General features: G+C 38.1%; 1 protein-coding gene across 1 annotated transcript in view; it reads left to right on the plus strand.

The window, feature by feature from the left end:
• Positions 1–15,266, plus strand: part of LRP1B (LDL receptor related protein 1B) — a 714,787-nt gene that overhangs the window by 471,201 nt on the left and 228,320 nt on the right. The window contains exon 10 of the mRNA XM_088058617.1: positions 14,487–14,709. Within this exon, the coding sequence (XP_087914743.1) occupies positions 14,487–14,709 (223 nt within the window). The remainder of the gene's footprint in view (positions 1–14,486; positions 14,710–15,266) is intronic.

Genomic DNA, 15,266 nt, shown 5'->3' on the forward strand with positions numbered 1-15,266 from the left:
TTCTGAGCACTGATTTGAAGTAGCCTGTCTGTTTCTGGATATGAGGATAGGTGGATATCCTCAACAGATTGGGAAAACACAAAATAAACACTGAAGCTTCTTAGCTGCTTCCTTCAGTTTAGGCTACTCCTAAGAATGAGGAGAGCAGTTTCCATAACCTGATATTCAGAATTTCTAGCATCAAAACTGGTTGGGCGTTTGTTTGTTTGTTTGTTTATTTACAAAGAAAGTGGGAGCATTTTTATCTCTTAGTGTTTCAGAACGTGAGGTGATAGGGAGAACTTTTTCTGTCCTGCAAAAAATTTTCTGTTCTTTTCTGAGTTGAGCCTGGGAACTTCCACAGTTACCATGAAAAAGGAAACATCTTTGGAAAACCATGGCCGCAGGAGATCCTCATGGAGTGTCTAGAACTTCCAAATTCAAGAACCTCCAACACACCAGACAAGTGCTTAGGCACCAAATATTATCTTTTTGAAGATTTTTTTCAATGTGTAAATAAATAGTTTTCATTAGAGAAGAGATGAGAAACTTTTTGTCCCGCTCATACCTGGTTTTATTGATTTTGTTCTCTCTTCTGTTTTAAATAGTAATAGAAAAGTTTCAAAAGGAAATAAATGTTGGGCCAGGTTCTCTGATACAGAAGTAGGTACATGGAGGTTTGAAGAACTCATCAAGTCAGCAATAGATTTATCCCAGCCCTTGGTACACAATGCTGCCCTCTCACCAGAAAACTTTGCATGATGCTGAAATCACTGCTTGATAAAATATTACACCAAAATTCCTAATGCAGAATAACTAACCAATAATTAAATAACCAATAAAGAAATGCCCCACTCTCTCCAGTAAATGCTTCCTTTTGGTTGATTTTTTCCTCACCTTTGGAACTATCCTAGGATTTTCATCTGTTGTGTAGATACTGAGGAGAGTGCTGCCTTTTCCTAGACATGTTCAATAGCACAATGCTCAGATGGCAATTTATTTCCTGTTTACAGCTGTCTGATGCTTGCAGATTAGATCTTCCAGCCTGGGCTTTGAGTGGCAGTTTTGGGAGCATGTGTTGAACACACCCTGACTTATTTAATTGAGTTCAGCTCATAGTACAGCCTCAGTTGCTAGTTTAATTAAGAAGAAGAAAATTAAAAAAAAAGAAAAAAGGAACAAAATAATAGCAGAAAGGATGGAGGTTTTGCATTATAATTGAGTGGCGCTTCTGCCTTGGGAGCTCTTGAGGTTCATCACTCGTGGGGTGAGACCTTGTCTGACTTAACAGGGATGAGAACTGGATCTCAGTGACTTGGGAAGCAATCAGGATTTCCAAAAAGAACTGAATCCCAGGGGTTTGTCCTTTTTATCAGTGTAGGTTTCACAGGGATTTGGGCACCATTTGAGCTGCTGAGCTGATTGTCACCGCTGCTGTCTCCCCATTATGCTGTGACAAGTAAGCACCTCCCTTGCCAGGCACCATCAAGAAGCAGTTTGAATCCAGCAATTACTGCTTGCTGAACACAGGAACAGCTTTTAAGGAGTAAAATGTACTATCTTTACTGCTCTTCAGTCTTCCCTCTTTTGGAATAAAATGTGAAAAGACCAGGAGCAGATCTTTTAATAAGGTAAGGAAGGAAATTACTGCTCTGCAGCAGGTGGTATCTGTGTGTCCCAACCCAAGCTATCTTCTGCCTCTTCACAGAGAGCAGTGAGGAATGTGAGTGATTATAAAGTGCTGGGGGTTGTAAGATTATTCACTGGGGGTGTGTCAGGGGAGGACAATTATGTTGAAACAAAGCAAGGGGAAGAAAGCCCCAAATTAATCTGTGCTCTCTTCACCTCAGGCTGATTAGAGTAAATTAACTTCTGTTGCAGGTAAGATGCAAAGTAGGTATTAATTATATTTCAGGCATCAGACAAAAATAATATAAGAAATATGTTTGGTTAGTGATGCCTGTAGATTATTGCTTTTATGCTGTAAAGCAAGCAAACAGGCAGTGCCCTGCTCCCCTCCAAATCCCACCAGGCTCTTCGCTGATCCACTCTGCGCTCGTGTCAGTGCGCATCAGTTTTGTCTTAAAATAAAGAAGTTAAGCCTTCCTGACAGGTAGGCACACCATGATCTGCTTTCAGGCTGTCTGCTGCAAAGGGAATCTTCTCCTCAGACTATATCAGCTGTTTTAATAAAGCATCTCCATCCATACCTCTTGGGCTGCACGTGCAGCTGCCTTCCTTGGGTAGCTTCACCTCCCCTCCTGCTCAGTACACGAGATGTCAGGTACTCAGCATTTGTATTGGGGTTTATGTTGTTTCTTCTTCTCCTAAAAGGATATAATTAGTAAATTAATAAAACTAATAAGTTCAGCAGCTCTAAAATGTAACTGTACTCATTGCTGCCTGCCTGGTGGTGTGGAGACTTGGGGAGCAGTGCTACTTTGAGCAAGGAAAAAGGGATTTAGTGACCACTGATGTGACCAAAAGCCTGTGAGACTGAGTGGTGTGAATCATAAACATGTTAGAATTCCATTTTTCTTATAATATTAGTACCATCATCCATAACTTACTACTTTGAGTTCTGAAATTGTCTTAGAATTGATAATAAAATCTGTGAGGTAGTGTGGATGGCTCATGCTGGCATAACCTAACTGCTTTGCACATTAATATAATCCTATACTTAGCCAGAAAAGTATTTTTATTTTATTTTTCCTGCAATTCTTTCTTCATTTTTTTTTCCATTTTAGTAATTTTCAGAAATTGTCTTCCTATCTGATTCTGTCTGGGGTAGGTTGGTATTTGAGACATTATTGTAGAGGTGGTGTATGCAGCCATCACTGGGGTGTATAAATCCCCCCCTTTTTCTCCTCATTCTGCTTGGAGCCGGGGCTGCTAATACACCTCTACATTTCTGGTGTTTCAGAAGAGGAATAGGGAAGTAGATTTTTTTTTGCTGGTTTCAAAATTGCTTTGTGAAAGTCCTTCCCTGAAGAAGGAAATTCAGGAAAGGGTTCACTGTGCACCGGAGAGGAAAATGCGGGGTGAGGTGGTACCGTGTGTCCCATTCCTCAGCAAATGGACAGCCCAGGGCAGAGAAGAGTGGAGCAGGTCAGGAGGGAAAGGGCTAAAGTGCCCTGTCTTCTTCTCTTCTGTTACTAACTTATGATCTTCTGGAATCCTTTCCATGCTGAGCATGCTATCACTCCATGCTTTTAGCCCCAGAGAACAAGGAGGAGTCATAATCTCCTAGCAAAAAAATATTTGATTGATATGGATAGATAGATGAATAACCCAATAATTCCCTGAAATAATATTTATTTTGTTGTTGAATATCTTGGTGAAATTTTCCCATAGTTCTGTGGGTTCACTTTGGGGAGACAGGGAATTTATTTAATTTCTATCTTCATTTGTTTGATTTCGGCTAATCTCTTCATCATTTCTGTAAAACCAAGCATAATTTTGTGCTACCACATTTTGCCAACTACTTAAAAAAAGAAAGAAATATAAATGATGTGTTTGGAGCAGAAGTGGATGCTGTGCCTCTGGATCAGCTGACAGCATCTTTAATCCCACAATTCCCACTTTGCTTCTTGCAGCCTCTTATTTAATTCATTACTTATGTTCACAACTCTGTAACAAGCACAGCGAGTGTATTACAGATGTGGCTTTTCTATTAAGTACTTTGTCATGCAAGCACAGGTTTTCAGTGGTCTCGAAATGACACAAACTTCTTGTGGAAATCAGCAGCAGATAATTCGGTAAATAAGGGTTCTTAGAATGATCTGCTCAAATGAAAAGGGAAAACTCAAGCCAATGACTGAAGTAAATAAATGCGTGCATATTTATCACTTTGAACATCAAAATACAGAACTTCCAGCAATTTACTGTTACACTCTAATCAGTATCTACATATTATTACATACCACCACGTACTGACACACTTTTGTCTTTGTAGTCTTCTTGGTACTCAGTAAATCTTTCAGGAAAGGTCTGGAAATATTTGCTAACTAGAGCCGAAAGCACAAACTCTTTTTGACAATTATTTGTATAATTTCTCTGCCACAGTAGAAATTTATTAAGAAATGTGGCAGATCATCAATGGGCTCTCAGTTGGGGAACCTTTGGAAGTCAAAATGGAAATACTTCTGTTGTTTATATATTTGTGTTACAAATCTCTCACTCATTGGCTTTAAATGCTGAATATATGCACAGTTTTCTAGCAGCTTCATATTAGTTCTAGTAATTAGGCACTAATTACTAGTGGTATCATAAATAATTCTGCCTTCTCACTAGGCCTTGCTGCTGTAAATTAAAGGTTAACAGATCAAGAATAGAGCAACCACAGCAAAAGCACAAGAGCCTTCTCTGTGGTGGAATAAAACCAGTTTTGTTGACACTTAACTGAAATTGAGTTCTGTTTTGTAGCGCCTTAAGAAAAAATCTCATGAAGATTTAAAGAGTCTGTGATCTCAGAAGGGATAAAATAATGCAAATACAATACTTCCAACCTAATTTCAAATATTGCAGTTCCATATAAATCCTGCTTTGTTTTTTCTTCCTGCTAACTTGATCATTTGTTGCCCATGGTCTTTCTTTTAGACAAGACTTTGGTTTGGGGTTTTTTGTTTGGTTGGTTTTTTTTAACTTTAATTTGTAAATACAATTTTGGGGAGAAAATGATTGGTTTACTTAGTTAATGAGGAAGCAAAACTCCTTATTTTTACCTACTGCCAAATGCAAGGATGAGACATAGAACCAGGTAATTAATTCGTTGCTGACATTAAATAATGCTCCATTTTGGAATTTGTAGTGGGAAACTTTGTAGCTCTGAGTCCTGCACTGAGCCTGGTATGGACCAGCAGCATCCAAACCAACCTCTGCAGCAGGAAATACTTGATCAGAAACTCAAGATCTAAGCTCTAACATTCACTTCAGAACTTATTAATTTACAAAAAAACCCCACAAACATTAGAGAACACAGATTCCTAAACAGGAACATCAAAGTTCTGGATGAGAACCTTCCTTTTCTTTCATTTTGTGCAGTTTGGGTAAATACATTTTTTCCTTGTTGAGCCCTGAGCGTTTGTCATTGCTGCTCACCCCTAGAATCATCAATTGAATTGGAATAATTCCCTATTCTGCAGAGTTTACTGCATCATCCCAAAGGAAAGCCAGGATACAGATCAGTCTGTTCATTGCTGCCAAGCACAGGCTGTCTATTTTCTGTTCTACACTGTGATAAATAACCATTGGCACAATTTAAACCAGCTTAAGGATTTATTGTGTTAGTAGTGTTTGCTTGTGGAGATCAAATATTAAATGTTTTTGTTCCTCTTTGGTATAAGGTAAGATCATTAACATGCATAAACTTGGAGTAATTTTTTATACAAATTGTAATTTATTTATGTATTTGAAATATAAATTTCAGGTGTAGTTTTTGTCAGAATAACTTTTTCACAGCCTCATCTGTTTCTTCATCCAAGATCATCTTCAGCTTTGATGCCACTGAGATTACATTTAATGACTTAAATCTAACCCAGGAGCTTTGAGAGCCTGGGCACTGAGGGATGTACCAGCACAGCTCCCCACAGCATCCCCAGTGTGACTTTTCCTGGGTGCAGGGAAAAAAAACAACCAAGCAACCAAAAAACACCAAACAAACAAAAAAAACAAACAACAACAACAAAACAAAAAAGCACCAAAATAAAACCCCAACCAACCAAAAAGCAAAAGACACACCTTAGATGAAAGAAAACAACTCAGCCTCCAGCAGCAGTTCCCACAGCCAACCTGCCAGCTTCCTGCAGTTTGCAGTGCTGGGATTTGCAGAGTTTAAACATCATTGCATTTAGTAGCCTCTGATGCATTCTGCCTTGAATTTGCTGGAAAGGAAAAAAAAAAAACAGAATCCCCATCACTTCTGTTGACTGCTAAGTCATCATACCTTAAAATTGTCAGTTTTCAGGGTCTGAAGACTTTGGGATCTAAAGTCTCAGTGTAATCCTGGCCTTTCTGCAGGTCTGCCTGGGAAGGAGCCCTGAGATTCCTAAAGCTTGCAAGCTGTGGATTTTTGATTAATTTAATGTAATCCTACATAATGATGATTATTGTAGCATTTTCTGCATAAGATGGATGAGACAGGTCTTCAAATGCCAGCTATTACTGACATTTAATCTGGTATAGGTCATCAAATATCAAGGTGGAAGAACTGTTTTAATTTATTTTTTCTCATTAATAATACATTTAAAATAAATTAATATTGCAAAAATGTTTCCTTTTTCATTGCTTGCCACTGAGTGGGGAAAGTTGGTTGACAGAAATCACGTAGTTGAAGACAAAGCATCCTTCATTGTGATTGATGCTGGCGGTGTGGAAAACATGATTTTAAATCCCTGACAAACCGCGGGGGCCCATTTTCCACATTTCATAGTGCCAAGTGCTCCATCCAACCATCATTTCTCAGACTGGGTTGAAAAGGCCATGTCTCAAATTCTGGGAAGGAAAAGCCCCTGGAGAAGTGAGGCAGTGTTTGGGAAATGATGGCGTCCTGTGTCTAGACAGTCATTTTTAAACAAGGAGTTGCTCATGTGCTGTCCTGATTTGCTCTGAGCCTGAGCTTAGCTCTAGGACAAAAGTTAAACCTTCCAAACTCCACACTGCTTTAGCCTGAAGCTCCTCAGGCCCCAAGCCAAACACAATTTTTTCTACATTTTTTTCTATAATTTTCTACAATTATTTCTACCTTTATTCCCCTACAATCACTGAACAATTAATGAAAATTTTCCCCTTTCCCCCCCCCAAAAAAATTCCAATTTAAAAAGTAAGTTTTGATATTGTCGCTTTTCAACTAAGAGAAAATGTTATTTATAAAGTGGAAGAAGCAATAGAGTCTAACTGCACATAATAGTATCTTGTGAAAATTAAATACCTTCAGGAAAAGTGCTGCATTTATTTCTTCCCTGAAAGAGCTTTGGTACAATAGTAAGGAAATCTTTGAAAATAAGTGTATGAATATGTGTATTCTGCTCTGTACATGAAGGAGTGCGTGTAAAGAGTAGAAAAGGTTACCTGGCACCCTTTTGATGCTCCAGAAATTATTCAAAGAAGAGTAATCAAAAATTGCACATTAAAATACATACCTTGAGTTGAGTTTGAAAGATAACAAATATATCAGACCCTGAGATGCCAATGAAGAAAGAGAATTTTAACTTTCTGTGTCAAAATTATTTGCCTGCATCTTGTACATCTGGTAAAGCAGTGGAAATGAACCATCTTACCCTCAAAAATAAGTACTCAGGATAATCCAAGAGCTGCTCATCATCATATTCCAGATTTCAGTATCTCCAACATCAGTGTGTGCATGGTTTGAATGCAAACATGTATTTTTAAACTATATGAAATCTGATAAATATTTACCTTAGATAGGGCTTATATCTACTTTTTAAAAATATGATAGAGATTTCATGGTATTATTTGGATGTCACATTAAAAGTCTACTTAAATGTTGATATAAAGCCATGTAACGTGGCACTTTGTTTATAAAATTAATTTTTTCAGTGGGTCAGCACATGGATTTGGCACAGCTGGTTTGTGATAAAATGGGAATAATCAATGTTTCTTCATTTCTTTTCTAATTGATGAGCTTGATGTTCACATGGGGAAGCACATTTAGTCTGAAAGGAAGCTAATTCCAAATTTCTGCATTTAAATTCTGATTTAAGTCTGAATCCTCACAATTTTCAGATAAAGGGCAGTAATCTGACAAATAAATACTGACGTTCAGGGCCCTTAATGAATCCAGGAATACACCTGCAATGTGTCTTTCATTTCAAACTGACAGTTATTAAAACTTTGCATGTAGCTATGTAAAAAAATGTGCCTGAAAAAGTAATATTTGATTTGTTTACCAAAATTTAATATTGCAGTTAAATGTTGCAAATTCAGAGAACGTGTTTTTTATTCAGAAAATTACTTTGTACACAAAATTTCCCAAGGTAATTAGATGATTTTAATGAAAAGGTATTGACTTGTATGTAGACAGAAAGCAGGTTTAAGCAAGTATAAATTTGATATATTCTAAGGGATGCACTTTTTCAAGAGTACATCCCATTGCAGTAGTCTTGATATTGGGGAAAAAAAACAAACAACTCTTGTGATGAGAGTGCAAGAGAAACTTTCTCTGCAATTCTATTCACCAGCAAAACCTATGAACTGAGCTTCCATTTCTCTGTGTGTTTGATTAATTGCTGTTATATTCCAGATGCGCTGTTTTTAGCATGAGCAGCCACAACTACTCATAAATGGGGCAAGAAATAGAATATGGTAGGATTGAGATGGGTTTGCTATGAGTTTTCTCTGCATAGGAAGAAGCAGAGCGTGTGTGAGAAAATTGCAACTGTGACAAAACATCATTAGGCAGGAGCTCAGCTGTACATCTTTCTGTCCTACACCATTCCTGCAGGACCAGAGATGGTAGATGAGTGCACAGGAGAGGCTTCTGCACTCTCTCCCTGCAGAAAAAGCATATTTGGGTGGAAAACGGAGGGGGGAAATACTTTTAAGGATTATTATGAACTTTAAATATGTATATTTGACATCCCTAAGACAAATGAAGTGAAGGCTTTTATACCCTCTGTAGTGGAAAGGGTCAAACTTGAATAACGTACAGGATTGCTAAAACAATTGTGAAACATAGTTATGACAATATAACAAACAACCATCCTGAATTATCAAATTACATTCACTTTATAACACCTGAAAATTCACATTTCTGCATCTGTAAGGAAATGGGGGGCAGAGGAGGGACCTGGTGATGGTGATCTTTTCATAGATGAACGATGGACAATTTTAATAGAAACAAACAAAAAAATATGGCAACTTGTATTTTCCTTAGCACTGAACCAGATTGGCTCTGTTTTTAATCCATCCCCAAATTCTCAGCTACCTTCTCCATTTGCTATTCAGGCCACCACCCCTCTTGCTGCAAATAAGAAAACTTTTGTTTGAATTGGCAACTTCCCTGTAAAGAGCAGTGTATTTCATTACAAATGTCCCCCCTAAGGTTTGAGTTTTGCTGATTTTTGCCTGTTGTTGTGCAGCAAGCAGTGAGTGGAGCTGGGCTCTGCGTGGTGAGAATGACTTGTCTGACTGGGTTTTACTTTTATCTGCAGCTCGACCCTGTGCTGCTTCCTGCGTGGCACTAAATCTGCAGCTCTCTAGGAGAAGAAACCATTATTATTTTACTCACAGGCACTCATTGCTAGATTTCCAAAATGCCAGGAAGATTTGGAACATATGTCCTCCTTTACACCGCAGAAATCACAGAGGAACTTTAATAGAATTTCACTCCCATGCAGCACAAAAACATCCACTCGATATTTCCTTCCAATATCAGCTACAAAAAAATTAAGGCATGTTGCTGGAGAGCCAAAGAGTTTCTAATCCCCTAAAGCAGTGTGGGAAATTATCCTCCAGGTGATGGGTGCTGCATTGTGCTGTAAAGAAGCAGAGAAAGGAGAAACTCAAATACCCAAACCCAGTGGTATTTCAGTTCCTCCCCTGGGGATAAATTTGGCTTTCCCCAACCCTGAGAATTGCTTTCAATGTGTGTGTGTGTTCTAGCAAACAGTGCTCTTCACATTCCTAAAATCTGTCTGGGACACTGAGGGCTCTGGATAATTTATTGCCAAGAATGGGCCAAATCTGAGGATGCCAAATTTCTTTTGCTTTAGATGTGGATGAGAAAACTACTGAACCCAGAAGCAGTCAGACATAAAAATGCTCCTGGATCATGCCATAAAACTTATTATTAAATGTAATGTAAACTAAATCAAATCACTTTATTTTTTTTGAAATCAGTAGAACTCAGATACAGGACTGCATGGCAGTCCCCTTCTGAGAGTCCAGTCAATCAATCACCTCATGCCACAGGCTGTGAGAGAACCCCATGGAGTGTTTTTACACAATCCTTTTAATTAGGTGTTTGATCACCTTCTCTGAAGAAGGTTTCTTGTTCACCACAGTCCCCACAGTTTCAGTTCTCCTCTTTGTCCTACAGTAAATGTGGCTGGTGCCACTCAATGCCAATGCTGTTCTCATTATGTTTTATACCAATTAAGTTGCACAGCACTTCTGTTAGTTCTAATTTAAACATTGTTCCCACATCATAATCCTGCTTCTAAATTGGTGAAAAGTCTCTAGGTTTTTTTGTGACTTGTTCATTTTGCCAAGACCAACTGAATGTCTTCAGTTGCCTTCTGTCTTGAAAATGACCCTCTTAGTGTAATTTCTGAAAATTAAACCCTGTCCTTTCTGTCCATACCTCCTGTTGAGGTGTGCTAGGAATTATTTTACTTTATTTTACTTGGGTCTTGTGCACAGCAGTAACTTTGTCTAAGAAAGCATCCTGTTTTTCTATATATACTTTACTAATTTGCTTCCTATAATATTTATTTCATTGGTTTTTTGTCAAGGAGCTCTGGAATTGTGTATTTTTGCCCCCCAAACTCTGATGGTGCTGTAAAATGTTTGGCATCTTAGGTGCATTAGAAATTTGCAGTTTTCAGTCATGTAGGTGCCCAAATGTGGCTTTACAGGGAAAACAGTTCTTTCTCAGCTAATTAAATAGGGGTGGATTACGAATGAGGTGACTGAAAGCTTGGAAAATAAAAGGGTGTCATGAGAGAGAAGGTTCTGGACAAAACCAATTTTGAGAAGGGGTTTGGCAGCTGAACTAAGGCAGTGGCTATCCCACAGGTGTCTCTGTAAGGAAAGAACCACAGCCCTTTCGAGGCCCCCCTTACATAGTTTTAAGGCTTGAAAACAAAGGAAAGATGAATCTCTGAGTACTGGTGTGACAGCAGGGACTGGGAAGTTCATTGTCACTTTTCTCTCATGGCAGCATTCTTTTCCTCTTGAGTTAATTCTGTTTGGTAACATTTATTGCTATTTGCAGTCAGTGGGTTTGTCAGGGAGGCTATTTTAAAATGCTGGGGAGCTGTCCTTGCTCAGATGTGGACAGAATAGTCCCTGTGTATTTATTCCTGGCTGGAACCAAAATCCCCCAGCCACAACTTTTTAAGACTAAGTTTCTAGACTGAGGAAAGGTGCATGTAATAGATGGGGGGAGGATGAGTTTATATCAGCAGGGTAATAGGGCTGTGAAAATAACAAATGTCATCCAGGGGTGCCTGAATCTCCAGCTGATGCAGGCAGGTTGCTGGGCCACTGCCCAGACCCCGGTGAACTCCACTATGGACCAGCAAACCCAGTGTTTGTTCAGCCACTGACCTAAAACTGGAATTTAACTGTTTTTTTAACTGTTTATAACTGCATGGAAAGGCAGCAGAAAGAGTTGTCTTACCAGAGAGAGGAGGCAGTCTGCCTTCCCCTGCTTATCTCTAGCTGCTGGGCAGAGGGAAGGAATTTGATTTCCATCTAGAGATCTCTCTGGAGAGGAGGACAGCTGAAAATAGCTGTTTAAGCCTAATAAGCTGCTGCAGAAAACAGTCTGTGTAATTCAGCCTGGAAGATATCACCATTAGTCATTAGATGTAGATTCCTCACTGCTGGGACCACAGTGAAACCATTCTGGAAGAGTCAAAACACCTGAATACTTTTATGAGTTTGAATGCCTGCAAAGCACCAGGACTTGATGAAGAAGATTCCCCTTTTTGTTGTTGTTTAACTACAGGCAGAATTCAGAATTTCCACACATGAAATCCATAGCTTTCAAAAGATAACATGCCTTAATAAAATTCAATTTAATGCCAACATTTTTACTGTTGCAGCAGCCTCAGCATCCTCGTTGGCAGTGTTAGGAAATGAAGGCTGTAATGAACTCAGCTCTCTCTGTCAGCTCCTGTCCCTCAAGGTCAGCCCCAGTGCCCTGAGCTTGGGCAGGGATGTGCACACTGTCAGCTTTCCTCCTGAAATTGCTCTGTGAATGGAAAAAAGATTTCATTGCCCTCTGATGAAAATGGAGAGGCAAACCCAGCACCATTTGTGAGCAGAAAAATTAGCCTTGAGCTGAAATAAATACCGTACAGTACATCCTTTAGAGCTCCCGAGGCAAAGGAAATGCGGTGCAATTGTGGGTCAACTTCTTGTGTTAAAAATGCAATTCCAGTTTAAACCTCACCCTAAAAATCTGCATTAGTCTTTAAATACAGAATTGTGTTTCAAGATTACACAGTAAAATGTTTAATTTTCTTAATTCAATTTTCAGAGCTCTTTGATCATGCAGCAGCATTTAGGCAACTATTTTCTTGTTCTGTCTTTTACCTCTTCCTTTAATTATTAAGTTTCATTTTTGTCCATCTCCAGGAGAAGAATAATGATTTTTTAGAGTAAAAAGAGTGTCATTTACACATGAAGTCATGATAACTTGTACAAATTATGTTATTATAGGACAGATATTGAGGAAAAAGAAGGGACTTCCTATTCCAGAAAGCTGGAGCAGCCTCTTAAATTCTTAAATATTCTTAATTCTTAGATATTCCTTACTGGAACTATTTCTTATAGACATACAAATATTTTATTTCTTGTCTGATCTGAAAAGATAATCTTGTTGTAAAAGACTAGTAGTTTTGGGTTGGTTTTTTTTGGTTTTGTTTTGGATTTGTTTTTTTAACTTGTATTTTAATCTGTAGAAATGTTCAGTTATTAATAAAACTGATCATTGTGCAGTGGAGTCAGTCTGAAGTCAAACTTTGGGTCTTTGTGACTGCTGTGTGTCTGGATGTGTGTTCACATACATGTGTGTGGTTATAGATGTATGTGAAAGTCTGATCTCTGCAAACCCACTCGGGTCTATGATTCCAAAATGATCTCTGCTTGAATTATTGAATCTTGAGCTACAAAGTTCCATTAAATAACATAAATCAAATCTGCAGGAGTACAGATTGTAATCTGGAGCACATGTAGCATTTGGACAACTTATTTTAAATATATATAGGTGTTGGTTATTTCTGATGATATGAATACATACATAAATAAGTGCATATACTGCTATATGCACTTTTTTTTTCCTTTTTGTTCTCATTCCAAATTACTTTTGCTTTTCAGGTATGATTTTCACCTTGCAAGTATTCTGTGGTATAGACATTTTGATTTATATAGACCTGAATGTTAAGCATGTGTTTTTAAAATATATTCTTAGAGTACAGCTGGGATAAAAAATGACAATAAAGGACAGGACAGGAATTTGGAATTATTCTGATAAATAGAAATCCCTGTGAGGAATGGGGCTATCCCTCAGGAATGTAATAGTAAAGTTTATTCTGCCCTGTGGCCTGGTGATGGACTACATGACCTTTCAAAAGCTTCTCCAGACCTATTTTATGATTCTGAGATCAATTCATTTTGGCATTTGACAGCCCCTGCCCATAGACTATAGATGGTTCTAATGCCTTTTAAAAAAAAGTTGTTGTGGTTTGGGGGTTTTTTTTGTTTGTTTTTTTAAATTTTCAATTTTTGCACTTGAAGCACTTTAACTACCTCTAAAATGTAATCTTGTTTATTTGAAGACTAATAATAAAGGATATGGGTTTCATTCTGCTCTTCAGCAAATAGCCTAAAACTGGATTTTTATGAGAGGTTACAAGGCTGTAAATTACTTCTCTGTCACATAAAGCTGTCTGAAATTTTATATGCTGTTGATCCAAAGTTATTCACATTAGTGGTAATAACTAGGAGATGATTCATTTCATTTGGCTAATGAAATCCTGGTTCTCAAAGTAGTTTTAGTAACATTCAGCCTGGAATCAGATTATTCTTTACAGCATGTTAAAGTCATGGCAAGGTGGTCTTCAGCCTGCAAGTGTAATTTGTTCTCACAAATAGGTAATCCTGTTAAAATATTGTCAGGTTAATCAAAATTGTTTTGTGTGTGTTAAACCCAGTGAATGCTAATCAAGTACTGGGTTAGGGAGCTTTAACAGCAATTCTAAGTCCTTGGTAGTTTCCCATTTTTCCTGGATGGAATGATTCACTGGATCTGTGGAAGCATTCTGAAGCCTGAACACCTTTCCAAGGCTGGAGACAAATGTACTACAGACTAAAGCATCTCCTTCAGAAAAAGATGTTAAAACACCTGACAGTGGGAATCCCTGTATTTGTTATAGCTTATGTGGAATAACTGTTATCCAGACAATCTGAGTGCTTTGTGCTTATGTCATTGTTATCTGTAGCTATCCTACCGTTTTTTACAAATAGTGGTTAAAATGGATTCAAGGTTGTAATTTTAGAGAAGTATGTGGTGTATCTGTTTTGTAAGGAAATGCATTTAGAACTTCTGTGCTTTACATTTGAAAGATAATTCTGTGTAATTGTTAATTTATTAGAAGATATGATGAACTTTTAAAAGTAATTGTGTGTTTATCAATATAGGGTATATATAGGAAATTAAAATTACAAAGAACAAAAGCTTCCTTTTCCCAGATCCAGCAGGAGCTTTGCACTCTGCTCACACCCTTTAAAACTTACAACATCTTATTTTCTTTCAACAGAAAGCTTTTCTTCACAGACTACGGGAATGCTGCCAAGGTGGAGAGATGTGACATGGATGGAATGAACAGGACGTGGATAGTGGACTCAAAAATTGAACAGCCAACTGCTCTGGCACTAGACCTCATCAATAAATATGTGTACTGGCTTGACATATATCTGGAGAGTGTGGAAGTTGTTGACTATCAGGGGAGAAGGAGGCAAACTATAACGAAAGGCAGACAAGTGGGTATTTATTTTCAAATCAGTAAAAAGTAATGTTATCAATAAATGAACGCACATAGTGCTAGCAGCTACAGGAATTTCATAACTTCTTACCCTTTTATTTCAGTTAGAATTTAAAAGATCCGGCTACATGTTTTGGTTTATCTGCAATTTAGCAATTTTGCAACCTCTGAATGTTTCCATGGAGTGTCTCATTAACAATGCACCCTGTAAGTCACCACTGTTAAAGACTTCAGGAGGGAAAATCTGGGGTGGAAAGGTGCAGGGAGATAAATCATTAATGACAAGATGTCCTTACCCACTCAGGAAGGAGAGACTAACACACAAAATAATGTGAAATAGAATAGCAAAAGCTGTTCACCCATTCAGACTAATCTGGATGCCCTTAAATCTTATTTTTGTTGACGGCAATGATGCTTTTTGCAGCTGATCCCCATGTCCAGAGTCATAAATACAAACTCTGAGACTGTGAGTCTTTGAGCAGGAGCATTTCAGTCCGTTAGCCTGGAGAGTGGAAGAGTTCTCTGGCAGTTGTGAGTCTTATGAATATCCAGGGA

The sequence above is a fragment of the Pseudopodoces humilis genome, chromosome 8, assembly GCF_049639895.1.
Source record: "Pseudopodoces humilis isolate 2021_Gansu_Grassland_sample_001 chromosome 8, ASM4963989v1, whole genome shotgun sequence".
NCBI lineage: Eukaryota > Metazoa > Chordata > Aves > Passeriformes > Paridae > Pseudopodoces > Pseudopodoces humilis.